The sequence below is a fragment of the Aspergillus glaucus genome (genome assembly GCF_001890805.1).
Source record: "Aspergillus glaucus CBS 516.65 unplaced genomic scaffold ASPGLscaffold_30, whole genome shotgun sequence".
NCBI classification, from domain to species: Eukaryota; Fungi; Ascomycota; class Eurotiomycetes; order Eurotiales; family Aspergillaceae; genus Aspergillus; species Aspergillus glaucus.
The window spans coordinates 63774-81827 of record NW_019170482.1 but is presented as its reverse complement, the minus strand read 5'-3'; the positions used below and the strand labels follow the sequence as shown (position 1 = coordinate 81827).

Sequence of the window (18054 nt, the reverse complement as noted above, 5' to 3'; positions counted from 1 at the left end):
CACGGAGACGGAGACAAGGATTGTGTTGTGTTGGGGTGGGTGTTTTCGCACGGTGGGTTGGTTTAAGTCCGTGTCTGTGCTGGGTGTACGTATGTACGGAGGACTTGTGCTTGTATGGAGACTCGGGAGGAGGTTGGCTACGGGTATGACGGGCGATCATAATGTACATGACTCTCGGGTATCGTTCAGGATGGATCCGGGTGGTGGGATTCGTAGGTTATTCTAACGGTTGGGAGACTGTGGTTGTACTACTGAGAAATGCGTGTATTCATAATCATGATGGAAAGGAAAAAAAAAAAAAAAAAAAAGGAGTAGGATAACGAATGACCATATCCTAAAACATAGGACAAAACTACTACCGCGTTAAGCACCAATATTCATCTGCGCCAATCGCTCTTGAACGCGCATCACAACCTCCGGATCGAATTCCGGTTTGATTTTCTTGGGTCTATTCGTCGTTAGCAACTGTTTTCAATTCCCTAGAGTAAGGTGTACGTACGGATCCCGTATCGTGGATGGTCCCCTTTCCTGGCCACAACTGGAACAGTTTCGTTCTCCAGCTCGATACAGCGTGGTGCATACGTGACAGGTGTAGCGGACTCGCTGGCGAGGCTTTCGCCAGGTTCGCTGGGGTATATCGATAGGTGGTTCGACGTCTCCTGGGTATCCGTCGGGCCATTTGCGTAGTTTGGGTCTGATATCTGGTTAGCAACGTCCATCAATGATCGTAGAGATTGTACGTACGGATCGCGAGGACATATCTTGCACCTCAAATGTCCACAATTGATACACTCGGTCGCATCCTCCGTCGGAAACAAACTCTCACACTTATGACAAGTCCGTCTCACGCGCTGCCGAACCGGTCTCTGAACCAAATCCTGCCCACCACTCCGCGACGGAATCGTAAGCTCCGCCTTCCGAGTCGTCCGCGGCAATTCAACCGGCCGAGCATCTCTCGCCTTCTTCTCCTCCAGCAGCGCCCTGACAGCACCCTGCTCCGGCTCGGTGGGCTTGCTCTTCGGCGCCGGGTAACGGGGGCATTTCTTGCAGCGGGTGTGCTGGCAGTTGACGCAGACTCTGTCGGGACCGAAGGTGGTCTGGCAGCGGTGACAGGTGCGGCGGACGCGCATGCGGATCGGCTTGGTGACTCGTTGGACGGTCATGTCGCTCGGGGATTTCCATTCGCCGGGTTCGAGGGAGAGGCCGTATTTGGCGAAGAGGGCTTGGGCTTTGGCTTGTTGGACGGCGCTCCAGTGGGAGACCACGGTCGGTTCTTGGATCTTGGTGGAGAGTTCTTCGGGGTTGGGGTGTGGTTCGATTGGGCTGGTATTGTTAGCTATACGTCAGGATAAAGAATTGGAAAAGACATACGCTTCAACATTGTCAAAGGGAGCCTTGATAACCTGGGCAGGAGTGCCAGTGCTAGCCTCGCCGGTGATGTCCTTCATGCTGGAGATAGAGGACTTGGTGGAACCTTTCTTCAAAACGGTCCTCATACGCTTGATATACTTGGACAGGCCCTCAGGCTTGTCCTGATTTTCCTGAGTCGACATTTTCCTTTTCGTTCCTTATCGAATATTCTTCACTCCTTCAGTTCCTTTAAATCGACGATATCGTGTCGATGGTTTGTCAAGCCTCGTTTCTCAACATACAACCGACTCGGGAATCCCGATCAAATACCGACCGGAGAAATATCAAATACGAGAAAAGTAGAGATAGACGCAGATAAGACGACAGCTGCGGATGATAATAGGCAGTGGTGGATGTGGACGACGATGAATGGATGGTGATAGATCAGGCGCAAGGAGATTGACGGGAACACGGGCGGCAGTACCGACAACCACAGACTTGGGACCCGACAAGACGGTGAGGGGACTGGGATGTTAATGTTGTTTTGTGTAGACGCCCAGTCCGTCTGCAAATTGAGAGGCTATTGGCTGTGAAGATGTGAGGATGCAACAGTCGGGCACACAATGCAGCAGTGAAAAGTGACCTGTTCACTGACTGACCCGACGCTGGGGGTTGGGACGTCGTTGGTAGATTAGTGGGAGAAAAAAGAGAGAGAAAAGCAGGAGAAAGAGAAAGAAGAAACAGAGAGGAGAAAAGAAAGCCTAATGATAAATAAGTTTAGCCTGGCAAATAATTATGATAATAAAAAATAATTTTCAAAAATAAAAAATAAAAAAAGACGACGTAATAAGGCTCATAGCATAGCAAGAGAGAATACTTTTGGCAGAAAATAAAATCATAATTTCTGGGGTGAAGAGCAGGGGCAGCAGTAATTACGAGTACCGTACGAAATACCGTAAGCAGTCACACAGGCCCGTGCGTTACCGGAACCAAGGTTTCGCTGCCGAAGGGCCGAAGCGGGCGCTGACGGGGTGACACTAGTCCATTTTTGGAAGTGCCCCGGCGGACGAACTTTGGGCTTAATTATTCAGAGTTTGTGCTATCCAAGTAGACTGATGTTCGATCAGACAATCGGATTATCCCTGACTGACAATGTGCTCTGTACTATGTATATACCGAGCAGTAACTACTCCTATGCACAAATACAGTGCAAGTACATACAAGTATACTCAAATAATAGCCATCTGAATCGCTACAACAGTTTCACTTCATTAACTTTGTCTGGACTGACTCAGTTCCTTCCATTGCTATTCTGGTCCTGTTTCAGATAGCCGCCCACGGGACGGGAAATTTTCTACGGCGTGAGTGGGATAGATAGCGCTCTATACAACTACTCCGTACAGTCTAGGTGGACTGGTTGGTACAGCGGCGCTGCAGTGCAGTGGTCAGTGCTGTGCCAGATCACTGGGTCAAGCCAGGCATTGTGCTGACTAGGATACGGTGGTAAAATATTATCCGCTAAGTAAACTCTCTGTACAGGGGACTCCTTTAATTCGGAGTAATATTGTACTCCTATCCATAATAATGATATACCACTATACAGAGTACTATATTCAAAGACTCCTGATCACCATAAACAAAGTTATCGATGGCCATACCGGATGAACAGGAGTTTCATTCGCTAAAAACAAAATAAGAGGGGGAATTCCGGTCCCGTCGTGGCAGCGGCTGATGGATCCACTTGCTCACTGGGATTCATGATTGGCCCACTGTGGAGTGTATGGGTATTACAGGGGTATTGTACGAGACATATTAGTACTGATGGGTACATTATCATATGAAGTATGAAGAGATACGAGTTTCTACTATGTATAATCATTCCGTGCTCATGATAAGAATCTTAATATAGAAGGAAGAAGCGAGTGAATTGACCTCGTTCTACTCTGCCGTGCCACAAAGTCTATTCTAATGAAACCGCGTTCCTGAATATAGGGACTAGACTACGGAGCTTACTCTGGAGTTGGAGGTTAATAATGCTCTATCCATGTTCCCCGATTAGCTCCCAGAGATCTGTTCTCAGCCTAGGATAAGTCCGTAGGGTGCGAGTCCTTGTGGATAAATGGCTAACTGACGCGATGATTGACACCATCTAACCTAATCACACCATACGCCCAATTTCTAGTCTCTGCCCAGGTTGCCATGATCCTGATTTCAGGCATGCGTATCTAATACGCCGCCCAAGAATTCAAATCCAATATTCTGGTATCGATTAAGCCACCTGCTCACATCCAGCAATTCCCAGCAACACGCATCGGACAAGTAACATCCCTGCTATACGAGGACCCCGATAAGCTACTAATCGTCCCCCTGGAGTCTCGACTCGATTGAAATGATATCATCCTCCTCATGCACCTCCAGAACCCGGTTCACCTCAGCCGTACTGCGCATCAATTCCACCGCCCCGGCGTAAAGCATCCGCAGCGACGGGTTACAGTTCTCGGGGAGGTAGTAGAGGAGGACGTACGGGACCGAAAGTCGACCGGATCCCTGCGCACTAGTTAGTATCGGCACCCCCAGATACGAGAAGGAATGAACGGATGCGCACCAAGGTCAGCGGGTAACTGAGGAGGATAAACCGCGGAGACGACTCGGGGAGCTCATCGGCCACATCTTCCATTTTTGAGTAGATTTGATCATCGTCGGGGCGGATCTCTTGGTTCTTCGAATCAATCACATCTATCCGGTTGTTAATACGGTGTTCTCACATTCCTTGCGTCGCCGTCGATTGGCTTATCGTGGTTGCTTTTGCTTTTTCGATGTTCATTTAGGAGATGAAGCCCATACAGATGATAGCCTGCGGATCCTTTGCTCTCGATGTTCCCAACCGAAACTTGCGCAGCTTGTCTTTGGTCTCCGGGGAGAAAGAATATAAACGCGATTCCGAAGCCTGTTGCCGGTATACCCCGGTCAGTCTTGTCTCTGCAGCGCGCCGCAGATGCGGGGCAACTCACCATGTTGGAGAAAGCCAAAAACGACCAGCGTCTAATTCAAGAAATGTTATTATATAGAATAGAAGTTGAATAAGTAAGATAGTAATCAAAAATGAAGAGATGAGATATATCCGGATGAGGACAGGGAGTTGTAGAAGACCAAGAAAAATGAGAACAGGTGGAATCGAGCTCCCTTCCCCACCCCGCAGGACCTTCAAATGCCCCATTCTCTCCACCATCCAAATCCTCTCTCGTCCTTTTTCTTTCTCTTCCATTCTTTCTTCATATACTCCCAATTCTATCCCTTCATGTTCGCCCGTCTCAGCCAACTCACCCGCCATTTATCCCGCCCATCGCTCGCTTTTACCCCGGTCGTCACGAATCCCGCACCGTCGCTATCTCCATTGCACCATCGCACTCCGTCCACGATGACATCATCCGCCATAGCGAATGCCTCAAAGACAATACACACTGCGGCTTGTTTGATTATCGGTGACGAGGTTCTTGGTGGAAAGGTGAGTCCCTGGATATTTGCGGAATTAGGATTGGAGCGTTCCCGAGTGGCGCGCCGGTTGAACCAGAGATTGACTCGTGCATCCTCATTAGACCATCGACACCAACTCCGCTTACTTCGCCAAATACTGCTTCCAACTCGGAATCCAGTTAAAGCGCATCGAAGTCATCGCCGATGATGAGAGCGAAATCGTCGAGGCCGTCCGTCGCATGAGCAACAGCTATGACTTTGTCGTGACTAGTGGAGGAATTGGGCCAACGTCCGTATCCCCTCCCTTTCAGACAAACAAATCACAACCATGGGAGGGAAGCTGATCCAAGTGTTTCCACCACGAAAAAAGCCACGACGATATAACCTATGAGTCGATAGCCAAAGCCTTTGGCCTGAAGTTGAAACTACACCAACCAGCCTTCCAACGGATGAAGCAGCTCGCCAGACCCCATCCCATGCAGCCCCATTTCGACTGGGAGAAGCCATCCCCGGGGCTCGCTGCGAAATTGCGCATGGTCGAACTGCCGCATGACCCGACGGTCCCCGAAGAGCAGCAGGCCATCTTCGTTGCGAATGACATGTGGGTTCCCATTGCGGTGGTTAACGGAAACATCCATATTCTCCCTGGTGTGCCGCGTCTGTTCGAGCGATTGCTCGAGTATCTCAAGCCCAATCTGTTGCCGCGCTTGACGAACCCTGAGGGCAAGGGTATCTTCCGCTTCCTCTTTAGCACACCGCTCCCTGAGAGTGCCATTGCGCCATACCTGACAGAGCTTGCCAGACGGGCTAACCCGCACGGCGTCAAGGTGGGTAGTTACCCCCGTTGGGAGAAGAAGCGGAACACCGTCACTTTGGTTGGCGGTAACAAGCATTTCATGGAGACGCTGGTGCCGGAAGTCGAGCACAATGTCCACGGCCGCAAGGTTAGCCGGGAAGATGAATTGGATCCCCCTTCGGACCATGAAAAATAAAAAGCTCTTTAGCATGTGCCGGAACTGTTTCAAATTTTGTTATGTTCATATTTTGCTGTGTATTGAAACTTGATTATGTATATAGACTACATATAGTCAGATGATTGGCGTGGATAGCTGCTTTTTGGACCTCAGATGTCAAGCCAAGTACATGAATCCCTGTTTTATATATTCGATAGGTTCATATCATTGCAATTGACAGTTAAACAGGTTCACTCATGCCACAAGGCAATGCGATATATTCTGCAGTGCAGTAAGGATGGGTATGAATCTCAATTGAGATGGAACCGTGGAAAACGTCATGATTTATCAATTGATGCATTTAGTGAATTTCCGCCTATACCTTCTAAACCCTACAAACTTGTTACTCTTTTCATGTAAGGTATCCTCGTTGGTAGACATAAAAACATGTCTCGATACCACGCGGACCCACCGATAAGCTTATCACCATTTTTTCCATCCATCACCAACTTCTTCCCCTACCATCCTTTTAACCAACCCAAACAACCAAAATGACAACCCCACTCCCAAAACAACACATCGCCCAAACCCTCCTCTCCCGTGCCCACTCCCCCCAAACCACCGAAACCCTCTTCACCGACCGCATAAAGCAAAAACCGCTCTACCTCCGCCCAACCTCCCCGTCCGCATCAGACAACCGCTCCCGCCGGCGCCACCACCGCCTCCGCAAAAAAGAATACTTCCTACGCCACCAGCGCCCCAAACCCCTCTCCGCGAAAGAAAAGCGCGCCTCTGGAATACATGAGCTAGCGGATGGCGAGGCGAAGTATGAAATCTTCAAAGGGTTACATGCGCTTTGGGTGCGGTATATGCAGGAGGTGCTTGATTTGAGGAGTGATGGGAGTACGGGGCAGGGAGGGGGGATGGTTACGGCGCTGTCGCATGGGAGTAAGCTTGTTAGTGCTGATTTTCATGGCGCGGAGATTGAGGTTGTGAGGAGTGGGTGTGCGGGGAGGGTTGGGATTAGGGGGGTTGTGGTAAGGGATACGAAGTTTACGTTTGTGGTTGTTACGGAGAGAGATGAGGTTAAGAGTGCGTTTTCCCTACACTGTGGTGTTGAGGGAGGTTATGCTAATGGTTGCAGCAATTCCCAAGGAAAAGACGATTATTCGCTTTCGCGTGCCGTTACCGAAGCCAGAGACAGATGCAGGTGCAGACGCGGATACGGAGATGAAGGAGGATGAGCAGAAACAATCTGAAGCGAAGGAGCTGGTGTTTGAGATCCATGGGAATCAGTTCCAGAATCGGGCTGTTGATAGGGCGCATAAGAAGTTCAAGTGGAGGAATGTCGAGTATCTGTGATTCGATGGGTTGGATTTAATGGATTTGTTGGATACATCAAACTCTGTGGAGTACGTGAATGACAAGGCGCATGGAATGGGCTATCTGATGGCATGATATGATGCCTATGCCTGTCAGTTTTGGAGAATGCTCACCCGTCAGTGGTATAAACTGCTAGCTGAGCTCTGCTGCGGGACGAATTGCGCCTGGAACTGAATGCGACAGAACGCGACTACAGGAATTGGAACGGTTGGAATCTACGGAACGAGTTACGCCAATGTAAATAGAACTTGACTGATAGATCATAATGTGTCATTCACGGGTATCTAATTTCATGGATTTGCAGTAACTTGCATCTCGACGACATTGTTTAGCTCTTATGCGAGTTGCGTCGTCTTCCGGTACTGATGATGTTGAACATTCATCCTGTTTGTGCTTGCCCAAGCGCGAGCCCATCCGGCGTAATAGATGGTTAACGAAGTAGTCCATCCCCACAAATCAATCGCGCTAGAACATTTTCACAAGCGCATAGCCTCGAGTGCGACTTGGGAATGGCCGCGGCGTATTGCTGCAATAAGCAGATATGTTGAGAATCTATGAGCAGAAAAGCATAGCATCACATTCCCGCCCACTCAACACTGAACGTCCTGACACTATCCTCGGAACCAGGACCAGTCTGTTCAGCTCCGCCAACGAGGAATCCCTTCTTCACACCAGTGCCCAGTCGACCGCCAGCAATGATGTCCATTAAGTTGATTTCTTCATCCCATTCAGCAGACACAACCAGGAAGTGAGAGTGGAACCGTAGCGGATCACCCGGATATGCGAGATACTGACATCCGAACCGGAGTCCAGGCGAAAGGAAATAGCCCTTGGAGTGCAGATGCGCGAACAGAGGATAAGAGGACGGGACTTCAGGTGACGGCAGGATCTGATCAGATGCAGGTCTAGATGGCATCGGCGGGTACGACGTCGAAGGAGTGACAGCCATCGCTGTTTCAGACGGAGTCGGGCGTTGCGGACCGGCATCTTGGGCCTGTTCACCACCCGCGAACAGCTCCAGTGCGGGATCATCACCGGCAGCATTATCCGCAACAACTTGCTTCTGCGCAGATTTCTTAGACGTCTTGGCCGCCTTCTTCGCATCTAGATTTTTTAAAGCTTCTTCCCGCAGTTGCTCTTTGCGGCGGTTCTGCAGTCGCATGGCCTGCAGCCCTTCAGCTTCTAAATCCTGGAGATACCGTTTCCGATCCTCCTCCATGATGGAAGTCATGCCGTCCTTGTGTGCCTTTACCTCGTCTACAATGCAAGCTACACCCTTGTCCACCAGCAGCCGTGCCTCTTCTGGCATCAACTGCAGGGGCATGGCCAGGAAGACATTTTGTTGCGGGATTTGCGGGAGGGTTCCAATCAGAACGCCACAGATATGGTGTTCGCGTCTCAGATATGTAACTGCATCAATTGAGAAGAGATAGTAACTACCGGATATGTAAGAGATCGGTATAGGGAGAGCCGGGTCGGTGTCCATTTTCTAGCTGACACGAGTCTCAAATATACACTGCTAACAGATGGCCAGTTAGCTCAAGTCCATGAAAAGTCAATGGATCGTAGCAGTAGAAACAAGAAATAGCAAGTCATTCTCAATACGTTTCTCAATCACAGGTGCTCAATTTTATAGAGATATATAGCGAGCTTCAGGGGATTGACAGATTATAGTAGATGTATAATCATGCGAGCAAAAGAAATAAACATATAACGTTCTTTTACTTACCATTAGAAAGAGCAAAAGATCATAACTCTGGGATTTGTCCAGCAAAACCAGAGCTCTGTGTTGAGGGAGAAGAGAAAGAATGTCGACGGAGAAAAAAGTTGGTGGGAAATACTCTGACGAGCCGCGCTAATCTCGTTTGGGAGTACTCACTCCTGCGACCCGGAGAAACCACAACCGCTACTTGATCCGCCAAAAACAATTCAATCGGACTGATAACCGCATATTCTTGACAGTAACATATCTCTTTGGTCTGTCTATTTATACCTGACGTCTGTCACCAAGCGCCGCAATGAACTTTTTCATCCTGCTATTCCTCGTGTTCTTTTCACCTCTCCTCCTCGTTTTAGGTGGGTCATCTTCTGTCTGTGCCGCGCCGCATTTGCTGACACCTTGAAGCATGGTTTGCCTTTTTTCGCTTGCGCCGTCATTTTGAAGATGAGTCGACAAGACCCGCATTTGGACGGAGTTATCTCCGGACAATGGCGCAAACGGGCGGGGCCATGTCTGAACAGATCGAGCTGCAGGATATGCTCGAAGACTCGAACCATGAAGAATAATCTACCTCCAATTCGATTATCACTCTAGAATTCCAAATCCTCCTTCTTAGGCATTCCGCCCGCAGCTGCTCCGCCTTGAGCTTCCTTGTCGCCCTCATCCGGCGGTAAACTGAAGGGTTTAATCTCGAACTTCCGTCTGCTCAGGTTGAACGCCCAATCCTGCCCGATATTCTGGTCACTACCACCACCACGTTCGTGCAGCACCGGCAATCGATGTGTCTTCAGCATGCCCTGGGGTGGCTCTTCTCCAGAAGTTGCCGCTCCCGATGTCGCCAGCGCATCAGCGGAGTGAGGGAAAGGACACAGTTCGATAACACCATCGCCGATCAGCTCCATCCATCGTACGAGGCCTGACTCGCGGGGGAAAAGTGACAGGGGGACTGTGATAATGGCTGTGATGCGTGCGTTTGGGGTATTCAAAAGAGCTCTGAGGGAGTGAAGGAACGGGAGAACATTGTCTGGCTGACTGACTTCCGGAGGGTACATGGTGGGACTAAGCAAGGACGGGATGACGATGCGGTGCACGGTGTTCGGAGGGCTCGATGCAATGGCGCTTTGAAGTCGCTTATAAATAGAAGTGAAGAATGGCTCTCTCGTGGGTGCGAACGGGATAAAGTTCATTTTCGCAATGGAGGGATGGGTGAGGCGTTTCGTGAGGTCGAATGCATGACAGAATGCTGGTTTCACCTGGTTTCCGTCCGTGCTCTGGTTCTGTTCAGGTGCCGCGGGGGCTATGATAATCAGCGCAATTGTTCCCAATAGGATGTGTTTGGACAGATGTATTACTCACCTCGCGATCCTGCAACTCCTGCGCCAAACTCTCCCAGACGCTCATATCGCCAGGCAATTTTCATACGCTCGCTCTTCCGCCTATCCGGCTTCTCGTCACCAGCTTCGGCAGAGCCTATTAAACCAGGAAGACTCCTTCCCCATTGCTCTGGCACTCCAATGACATGAACCTTTTGGTCCTGCACTACTCCTTCGGCAGCATAGTATCGTAGCAATGCGCCCGCAAAGTCCGTAGTCCCATTCTCTTCAATAAACAGCATCTTCCCAATAGGAAGCCCCCCATGTCCTGCTAAAAGATTGTCCAGCGACAGTGTACCCGTAGACGTCGTTGGTCTGCCATCATCGGGAGAGGGACGGATCCCAGGGCTCGAGTCGGTGACGGCAGCGGTTTGCGCAGGGGAATTGGCGGCAGGTCCCTGACCCGGGCCAGTCGATAGCCCAATATTCCGCTTGCGAAAGGACATTTTCGTATGATAATCGAGATCTGGTGTTCTCAAGGGTCAGTGAAGATTATTTGCAGCGGCGGGGCATGGCTCAGTTCCTACCGCTTTCCGCTAAAAGCGGCGGTAGCACGAAAAGTCGAGCAGAAAAAAGCTTCCACCGCCGGAACTCGACTTGAAGCCGATTTTGCTTTTACGAACCAGCTCGCCTCGTGCCATTAAGGGCAGACAATCACCCCAGTATTCTATCTCTCGATTTTCACTTGAACTCGTTCCTTTCCGTTAACAAATAGCAATCGCCACCATGTCTGACCCGCTCCTCTTCGAAGACACCTTCACGATCACCGCGATCAACTCGCAAAAATACGACCGCGTCTCTCGCCTGACCTGCACCTCGTCCGACTCCTTCACAACCTTCACGCTCGATGTCAACACCGAGCTGTACCCCTGCACGGTCGGAGAGTCGCTCTCCATGGCACTAGCGTCGACACTGTCGCTCGACGGAAAGGAGGATAGCAAAGCCTCTTGGAGAGAGGTTGGTATGGGCGAGCAGACGCTGGCGAATGATTATGATTATGTTTGCCATGGGAAGGCTTACCGGTTTGAGGAGGGGAGTTCTCAGGGGAACATGTAAGGAGTCACTTACAACTATAGGCTATTGAGTACTGGCTAATTGGGTGTAGGGCTGTTTTTATCTCCTTTGGTGGACTCCTGCTTTACCTTGAGGGACCTTACAAGAAGCTTGCCCCTCTCAGAGTTGACTACGTGTACCTGCTTTTGAAGAAATGAGAGGATCGCTTCGTTTTATTTTCTTATCTCGTGATTGATGCAAATACCGCTATGCTATCTACAGTTGATGCATTGTTATCCGAACAAAAGTCGGGTGTATTTAGTTGAGACATTTCTGGAGCGCCGGCGTTAGATTGGTAATTGGGTATATCAATAGATCATCAAATATGTATATCGTTCTGTGCATGCTCCTTTTCTTTCATGGTCCATGGTCTAGTTCGCCAAAGCATGCGATGCGGTGGGAAACTCAAGACGACGGTGCAATCGCGCCGAGATCTCCAGGAAATCAGGCTCGTTCTCCGGAGTAATGATACCATGTCTTAGGAAGAAGTCAACCAGGACCATGGAACAATTGGGCTTGAACTCCCCATTCGCCAAAGCCTGCTTCGTCTCCTCAACTGTGAACAGGTGAAACGCCTCCACCTCGCTATCGCAAGGCTTAGGAACGACACTGGCGTCCAGCGGGATATCATAAACATACTCAACCTCCGGCTGCAAAAGGCCCGTCTCCCCTCCGGCATTCTCACCCCGCACGTAGAGGTATGTAATGCACCCAGTCGGAACCGCATTAGCCTTAACCACATCCTCAGGCAAAGACGCCTCCTCCATAGCCTCCCGAACAACACACTCCGACGGCCTCTCCCCGGTACTCATCCCACCAGCAACAGTATTATCCAACATCCCAGGATACGTCTGCTTCGTCTTCGACCTTCTAGGCACCCAGATCCGTATCCCATCCGCATCATCCACATAGCAAGTGACGTGCACACCGTACGAAACGATCCCGAAAAGCGGACTCGCGCTGCGCTCCAACTCAAGCAAGAACTCCCCCTTCGGACCGTAGACGGGGTATAACTCATCACGCCATCCGTTCAGGATTTCAAAGGTATTGCGCTTCACTGCTTCCGCGAGGGTCTTTGCGACGAGTTCGCTGCGCTGGCTGGGGGTTGCACCGGGAGCTGTAACGAGCGTGACAGTTCGGTTGGCGGAGTCGATGGACCAGCAGTCTTCGGGCCAGGGAAACTTCTCGACTACGGAGTTACAGATGTAGCCTAGAATGGAGGGACAGCCGGTGACTTTGAAGAAGTGGTAGTTCTGGAGGTGGGATATGTAGAATGTGGGGTCGTCGTGGTAGTATGGGAATCTATTGATGGTTAGAAGTGTCTTGGCTGCTGGAGCGGAGAGGAGAATGTTACCTGTCGCATTCGTTGACGAGGTCGAGGTATGATTTTGTCATTGTGTCGGTTGCTTATAGATTGTGTATGCCAAAACAATTGACAAGAAAGAAAGAAAGTGAAGTTATATACTTGGATTTAAGGCTCTTCGAGATATCTTATTTGGGGGGGGGGGGGGGGCTGGGCTGTACCGTACACGAACACGGCTATGCGCAGCGATAAAATAACCCTTATCGATAAGGGCACCGCATTTCGTCACTGCGCATTTCTTTGAGGTTCCATCATAGAATGCGCGCGCCTGGAAAATTCCGGTTGCTGCCATCGCAAACTGTCAACTAGACAGCCATAATCCCTGGAAGATGCAAATTACGCCCTGCTCAATCCGATAGCAAATACCTTCCCTACCAACACTATAACCAGATAATATAATTGTCAGACGGTGCTCAGCGACTAACGTGTTTACGAGTTACAATATTACTCCGCCATGTTCTCCGTCATCATTCCAGGCAGACCTTGTCTGACCAACATAGTCGCCGTCGACGGCCAACCAAACGGCCAGCCTACCAAGTTTGCTTTCACATTCCCCCTTACGCCCTCGTTCACGGACGTCGTCGTATTCTTCCTCCCCGGCACCGTCCTCCCGCAAGACACAGCAGCCGCAATCTACATCCAATTACCAGAGCAAACACCCTCCCCCAACGGCCCAGCATTCCGCTTCATAGGCGCACTAGCCAATGAGAAACCATCCGCAGTATTCAAAGTCCGCCCCGGCGAAACACCATCCACACCGCAGCGTTCAGAAGCCGAAGACCAAGATGAAATGCTAGACGAAGGCGCAAGCAACCTCTCCGGCGGCGTGTCGCCGGGAGGTATGGTGACGTTGGGAATTTCGATCGAGCCCGTTCAGACTGTTGCGCCGCAGCTGGCGCAATTAGAGGCTGAGAAGCCGGCGGCTGCTGGGGCGTCGACGGATCTTGTGCAACAGTCGCCTGAGAAGAGGCAGAGGAAGGAGGTTTCGACGAAGGTGCTTGCGCAGAGGATTATTGGTAATGCGTTTAATTTTCTGGCGAGTTTTGCGGCGCCGGATCCTAATCATAAGGGGGAGGAGGTTGTGACGTTGAAAAGCTTTCGGGATTGGTGGACTAAGTTTGAGAGGAGGGTGGAGATGGATCCGTCGTTTTTGGAGAAGGAGGATCCGAATGCTCAGGGGTGATTGTCGCTTTTTCTGGTCTATATGAGAGGACGACAGGGCGAATTTGCTGAGCATGTTGCTGGAGATATAATGGTTCTTGTTGGAAGTTGTTAGTATACCAGAGGCTCGCTATATACAGTTGCAAGTAAATATCTTTAATAACGATGACGATCTCAAGAGCAAAACAAACCCTCTGTTCCTCTATAATCAAAAACCTCTATAGTTAGATATATACAAACTTATAGTAGTTTCATAAAATCATGTTTACTCCCTGTCCTCCAGCAAGAAATTAAGGAACACCGTCCCAATCGCAAGACCGTCGTGCTCAACGACAGCCCTGTCCAAGGCATCCTCAGACACCTCCTTAGAGAATATACCCAATTTTGACCGTGTACTGATAATCTCAGTGACTATGTACCCAGTAAACTCCGGATGTCCTTGGACAGTAATAAATTTCCCGGGCAGGTACATGCCCTGCACAGCGCAACGAGGAGACGAGCCAAGCGGTGTAACATTGGCCGGGTATTCGTAGACAATATCCTGGTGCATTTGTTGAATGTGCTGTAGATCAATCGTTAGCAATTGTAGAGAATATTGGGTATGCACGTGCAACGTACGAGCTTGTCCTTTCCAAACAGCTTCTTCCCTTGTTCTGTTAGATCCATATCGCACACTGCAATTTCCCAGCCGGCATCACTTCGACCGACTTTCACCCCAAGAGCACGTCCGACGATTTGGTGGCCGAAGCAGATACCTAGGATCCGCACGCGGGGGTGTCCGATGGCTTTCTTTGTGTATTCGACTAATCTCAGGATCCAAGGTTGGTCTTCGAAGGAGTTATGCTCTGCCAGAAGTTATAATTTAGCTTTCTAAAGGCCCTGAAGGACTACATACTCGACCCAGTCAAAACAAGAGCATCAACCTCATCCAAGTTGGGGTACTTGTCTCCGTCCACGATATCCCATCGCGAGATCTCAAAACCAGTGTCCGGGTCTAGTTTCTCTGGATGCCCTAAGCGTTTGGCGCTCTCTCTGAAGAGCTCTTTAAAAACACCACCATAGCCTTCATATTTGGCGTTGATGTTATCTAGTGGCGTGTCGCATTCCAGTACGGCGATTCGAAGCGGGGGAGCCATTGCGGGGATGGGGGGCTGATAAGGGACGAGAGAAGTGGGTGAGATTGGATAATTTGATAATACAGAGTCCCTCAAATTACGCAAAGGTCTAGGAGAGCTTCAATGATGTTATGCTATGCGTTTGATATCTCCATGTTCCAAGATGGGGCAAGTCGACTCATAAAGCGAAGCGGTGGATGATTCACTCCGCCCATGGTTCCTTATCGGCCCTGAATCTGGCGCCACCGCCTTATCAAAACGAGAAAAGAAGAAAGAAAAAAACAAAAAAAAAAAACCTAGCCCTGACAGTAGACAGTCGGAGAAATTTTCAGACTTTTGCGCTTAATTTAAAATCTCTAACATTTAGTAGGAAGATAGATTGAAGATCCAGTATTCCTCATAGTACCCTGGCAATCACGAGATCATAGTAATTTCATACAGATACTGTATCGGATAATCGGTTCGCGCTAAGTTCGCCGGAAATAAAGCCTGATTGGTTGATATCAAAGATCGAGAGTCAATCATACTTCTGATTGGGTACGATGGCACGGACCCACGAGGAGCGGTAGGTAATACGGCGTCACATCCGATACAAAGTAGTACATCCAGATACAGATGTCAAATACAAAAGTTATTCAGAAAAAGCTTATAAAGTAGCAAGATTTGTCGCAGTTAAAGCAGAGGGTCTAGTAAATAAATGTAACATTTGAAATGTTGTTTCAATTAGTGCTGTCAATATCACCAGGTAGATATAAAGTACTGACAGGATCTGATATATTACAGTAGCGTACCCATCCTGCAGCTGACTCCACTGTAATCCATGACCATACCCGAGCAATACAGAGAGTATAAAGCACTGGAGGCTCCCAATGACCTTTGCTGATGGACCGGATTTCTTTCCTTTTCTTGCAGTTGTGTACATTCGTTTCTATTTCTCCTATTCTTTTATTTTCCTTGCTGAACCAAGTCTGCTTTCTTGTCTCTTTCATATATTGTCAACAAATACCTGATGGAAGGGCATAGCGATCATGCCAATGAGTCAACTCCTCTGTTAGGCAGTACTGGAACGTCTCCTACTCAGAACCACCGCTACAATGGATCCCATGGATCTGTAGGGATGAGTCCTCACTGCGACTCATTGTCCATTGCATCGACCTTCGAGGACGAGAATGCGACTGTCCTTGACATTTCTAGAATCACTTCTGCTTCCCAGGGTATACTTGATAGTGTACCACCACCTCCCGATCATGCAGGTCCTGAGGATAGTCAATCAAAAGAAAACACAGGCTACGCAGTACGATTCATCAATGTCTCGCCTGCGCGATTCTGGCTTATCTTCGGAGGGGTCATGATGGGATATATAATTGCGTTTTTCGATTCAACGCTGATGGCATCGAGTCATCCGGTGATTACCTCCTACTTCCACGCCTCCAACTCTGCTTCGTGGCTCTCAAATTCTTTCCTTTTGACGTCTACTGCGTTCCTTCCTCTCTTCGGACGCATCTCAGACACCTTTGGACGGAAACCCGTGTATCTGTTCTCTATCGTTGTCTTCTTCTTCACTACGCTGTGGTGTGCAATGGCCCAGAGCATTGGCAGTCTTATCGCCGCGCGTGCCTTCTGTGGTCTTGGGGCTGGTGGTGTGCTTGCTTTGGGATTGATCCTTTCCAGTGACTTGGTCCGTCTCGAGTACCGCGGTGTCTATCAGTCTTACATCAATCTTGTTCTGGGAGTAGGTGGGTGCTTAGGATTAGCTTTCGGTGGCTACCTATGTGACAAAGTGGGATGGAGAGGTGCTTTTTACGTACAACTGCCATTTATCTTTGTGTACTTCTTCGTGGCCGCGTGGACGACACCGGCAGGTCTGGGATTGAAGAGTGCGAAACGAGAAAAGATGACCCTGTCACAACTGATGAAGAACATCGACTTGGTTGGCTCGTTAATTCTGGTTCTTGCTGTAACGTCGCTGATCATGGCGCTTAACCTGGGTGGTAATGTGTTCAGCTGGACTCATCCTGTCATCATCTCATCCTTGCTCCTATCTTTCGTCTTAGCGGTAATCTTCGTGAGGTACGAGCGCGGTGTGGAGCGTGCTGTTATGCCAATCTCACTACTATCGAAGCAGCCTCGTGCAAGTATCATTTTCGGGAATTTCCTTGGGTCTATCTCAATCAACACCATGATCTTCAACATCCCGTTGTACTTCCAGGCCGTTAAACTGGTCACCCCAACCGAGTCTGGATTCAAGATGGTTGCTTGTACGCTTGCAGTCACCATGTCCAGCGTCTCAACCGGCTTTTTGATTACATACACCAAGCGCCTGAAGCCCACGATAATAATTGGCGACATACTTATCCTTCTGGGTGGCTGTGCGGCTGCCTCGATAGGTGCTGCGACTCCGGATATCATTGCGATGATCTGCGTTTCACTCTCCAGTCTCGGCCAAGGCTTCTCATTCCCTTCGTTTATGGTGGGGGTTCTTGCTACAAGCGACCAAGAAGAGCAAGCAGTGGCCACTACGACGCTAAGTCTATGGCGAAACCTCGGCTCGGTCATGGGAGTGGCGATAAGCAGCTGGATCTTCCAGAATAGCTTGACATATCGACTCGAGGAGATGGTCACGGGACCAAACAAGGAAGATGTCATTCTGCTCGTTCGCAAATCGGTACGAGCCATTGCAGAGTTGGATCCTATGCATCAACAACAAGGTTAGTAGTGACTGGTCGAACTTCTAGGAATTCATGCTAACAATCGCACAGTCATCAGCGCGTATAGTTTGAGTCTTCGGGTGACCTTCGTCTCCGCTGCTGTTTATGGAGTTCTTATGCTCCTTATGCACGTTCGGATGCGACTGCCGCGACTCGGGAGCAGGTCTTAATGCTTCACCTTCCAACCAATATTTGACGACATATAAAAGCATTGATCTTTTACTAGTATCTTTATAAAAATGATGATGAGGCATGTTAATGGCGAACCATGCTATAATATGCATATCTCAGGGCTTCCAGACAGTGGCATATCACGAAAAGATAGAAGTCCCAGTGTATTTACCAATCAAAAAGTCTAGTGTCTTCTTAAGATTCAAAGAAAATAGTCATAGATAACACGG

General features: G+C 49.4%; 12 protein-coding genes across 12 annotated transcripts; 6 read left to right on the top strand and 6 right to left on the bottom strand.

Moving 5' to 3' along the window:
• Nucleotides 1–363: 363 nt before the first annotated feature.
• On the bottom strand, nt 364–1553 carry ASPGLDRAFT_29766 (uncharacterized protein; the record flags this gene model as incomplete). Its single annotated transcript, XM_022543884.1, has 4 exons — nt 364–448; nt 500–694; nt 745–1323; nt 1372–1553. 4 exons carry the CDS (start codon nt 1551–1553, stop codon nt 364–366), a joined length of 1041 nt encoding a protein of 346 aa, XP_022396200.1.
• A 1838-nt stretch (nt 1554–3391) lies between these two features.
• Nucleotides 3392–4391, bottom strand: ASPGLDRAFT_52546 (GMF family protein). Its single transcript, XM_022547783.1, has 4 exons — nt 4362–4391; nt 4195–4297; nt 3956–4086; nt 3392–3897 (listed from the first exon to the last, which is right to left on the bottom strand). The coding sequence occupies exons 1-4, from the start codon at nt 4362–4364 to the stop codon at nt 3706–3708; spliced, it is 429 nt and encodes a 142-aa protein (XP_022396199.1). The 5' UTR covers nt 4365–4391; the 3' UTR covers nt 3392–3705.
• Nucleotides 4392–4451: 60 nt separating this feature from the next.
• ASPGLDRAFT_52544 (flavin adenine dinucleotide pyrophosphatase) lies at nt 4452–6025 on the top strand. The gene is made up of 3 exons (XM_022547782.1): nt 4452–4855; nt 4947–5113; nt 5195–6025. Exons 1-3 carry the CDS (start codon nt 4649–4651, stop codon nt 5814–5816), a joined length of 996 nt encoding a protein of 331 aa, XP_022396198.1. The 5' UTR covers nt 4452–4648; the 3' UTR covers nt 5817–6025.
• Nucleotides 6026–6295: 270 nt separating this feature from the next.
• ASPGLDRAFT_52543 (RNase P/RNase MRP complex subunit) lies at nt 6296–7466 on the top strand. The gene is made up of 2 exons (XM_022547781.1): nt 6296–6869; nt 6922–7466. Exons 1-2 carry the CDS (start codon nt 6329–6331, stop codon nt 7137–7139), a joined length of 759 nt encoding a protein of 252 aa, XP_022396197.1. The 5' UTR covers nt 6296–6328; the 3' UTR covers nt 7140–7466.
• Nucleotides 7430–8615, bottom strand: ASPGLDRAFT_52542 (tRNA splicing endonuclease subunit SEN34). The gene has a single exon (XM_022547780.1). The coding sequence runs from the start codon at nt 8482–8484 to the stop codon at nt 7735–7737; it is 750 nt and encodes a 249-aa protein (XP_022396196.1). The 5' UTR covers nt 8485–8615; the 3' UTR covers nt 7430–7734.
• Nucleotides 8616–9094: 479 nt separating this feature from the next.
• Nucleotides 9095–10704, bottom strand: ASPGLDRAFT_52540 (elongator complex protein 4). The gene is made up of 2 exons (XM_022547779.1): nt 10237–10704; nt 9095–10177 (listed from the first exon to the last, which is right to left on the bottom strand). Exons 1-2 carry the CDS (start codon nt 10697–10699, stop codon nt 9471–9473), a joined length of 1170 nt encoding a protein of 389 aa, XP_022396194.1. The 5' UTR covers nt 10700–10704; the 3' UTR covers nt 9095–9470.
• On the top strand, nt 9179–9446 carry ASPGLDRAFT_39817 (uncharacterized protein; the record flags this gene model as incomplete). Its single annotated transcript, XM_022545131.1, has 2 exons — nt 9179–9236; nt 9286–9446. 2 exons carry the CDS (start codon nt 9179–9181, stop codon nt 9444–9446), a joined length of 219 nt encoding a protein of 72 aa, XP_022396195.1.
• A 196-nt stretch (nt 10705–10900) lies between the features above and the next one.
• Nucleotides 10901–11571, top strand: ASPGLDRAFT_1039347 (DNA-directed RNA polymerase core subunit RPB8). The gene is made up of 3 exons (XM_022539456.1): nt 10901–10917; nt 10979–11305; nt 11359–11571. The coding sequence occupies exons 2-3, from the start codon at nt 10980–10982 to the stop codon at nt 11462–11464; spliced, it is 432 nt and encodes a 143-aa protein (XP_022396193.1). The 5' UTR covers nt 10901–10917; nt 10979; the 3' UTR covers nt 11465–11571.
• Nucleotides 11572–11677: 106 nt separating this feature from the next.
• On the bottom strand, nt 11678–12701 carry ASPGLDRAFT_136820 (thiamine pyrophosphokinase-related protein; the record flags this gene model as incomplete). Its single annotated transcript, XM_022541476.1, has 2 exons — nt 11678–12608; nt 12661–12701. 2 exons carry the CDS (start codon nt 12699–12701, stop codon nt 11678–11680), a joined length of 972 nt encoding a protein of 323 aa, XP_022396192.1.
• A 234-nt stretch (nt 12702–12935) lies between these two features.
• ASPGLDRAFT_1039214 (OPI10 family protein) lies at nt 12936–14120 on the top strand. Its single transcript, XM_022539455.1, has 2 exons — nt 12936–13623; nt 13678–14120. The coding sequence occupies exons 1-2, from the start codon at nt 13124–13126 to the stop codon at nt 13850–13852; spliced, it is 675 nt and encodes a 224-aa protein (XP_022396191.1). The 5' UTR covers nt 12936–13123; the 3' UTR covers nt 13853–14120.
• Nucleotides 14096–14966, bottom strand: ASPGLDRAFT_70041 (type 1 glutamine amidotransferase; the record flags this gene model as incomplete). The annotated part of the gene is made up of 3 exons (XM_022549432.1): nt 14096–14392; nt 14449–14675; nt 14726–14966. The coding sequence occupies 3 exons, from the start codon at nt 14964–14966 to the stop codon at nt 14096–14098; spliced, it is 765 nt and encodes a 254-aa protein (XP_022396190.1).
• A 797-nt stretch (nt 14967–15763) lies between these two features.
• On the top strand, nt 15764–18032 carry ASPGLDRAFT_158863 (putative MFS multidrug transporter). The gene is made up of 2 exons (XM_022542426.1): nt 15764–17653; nt 17705–18032. The coding sequence occupies exons 1-2, from the start codon at nt 15955–15957 to the stop codon at nt 17821–17823; spliced, it is 1818 nt and encodes a 605-aa protein (XP_022396189.1). The 5' UTR covers nt 15764–15954; the 3' UTR covers nt 17824–18032.
• Nucleotides 18033–18054: the final 22 nt, after the last annotated feature.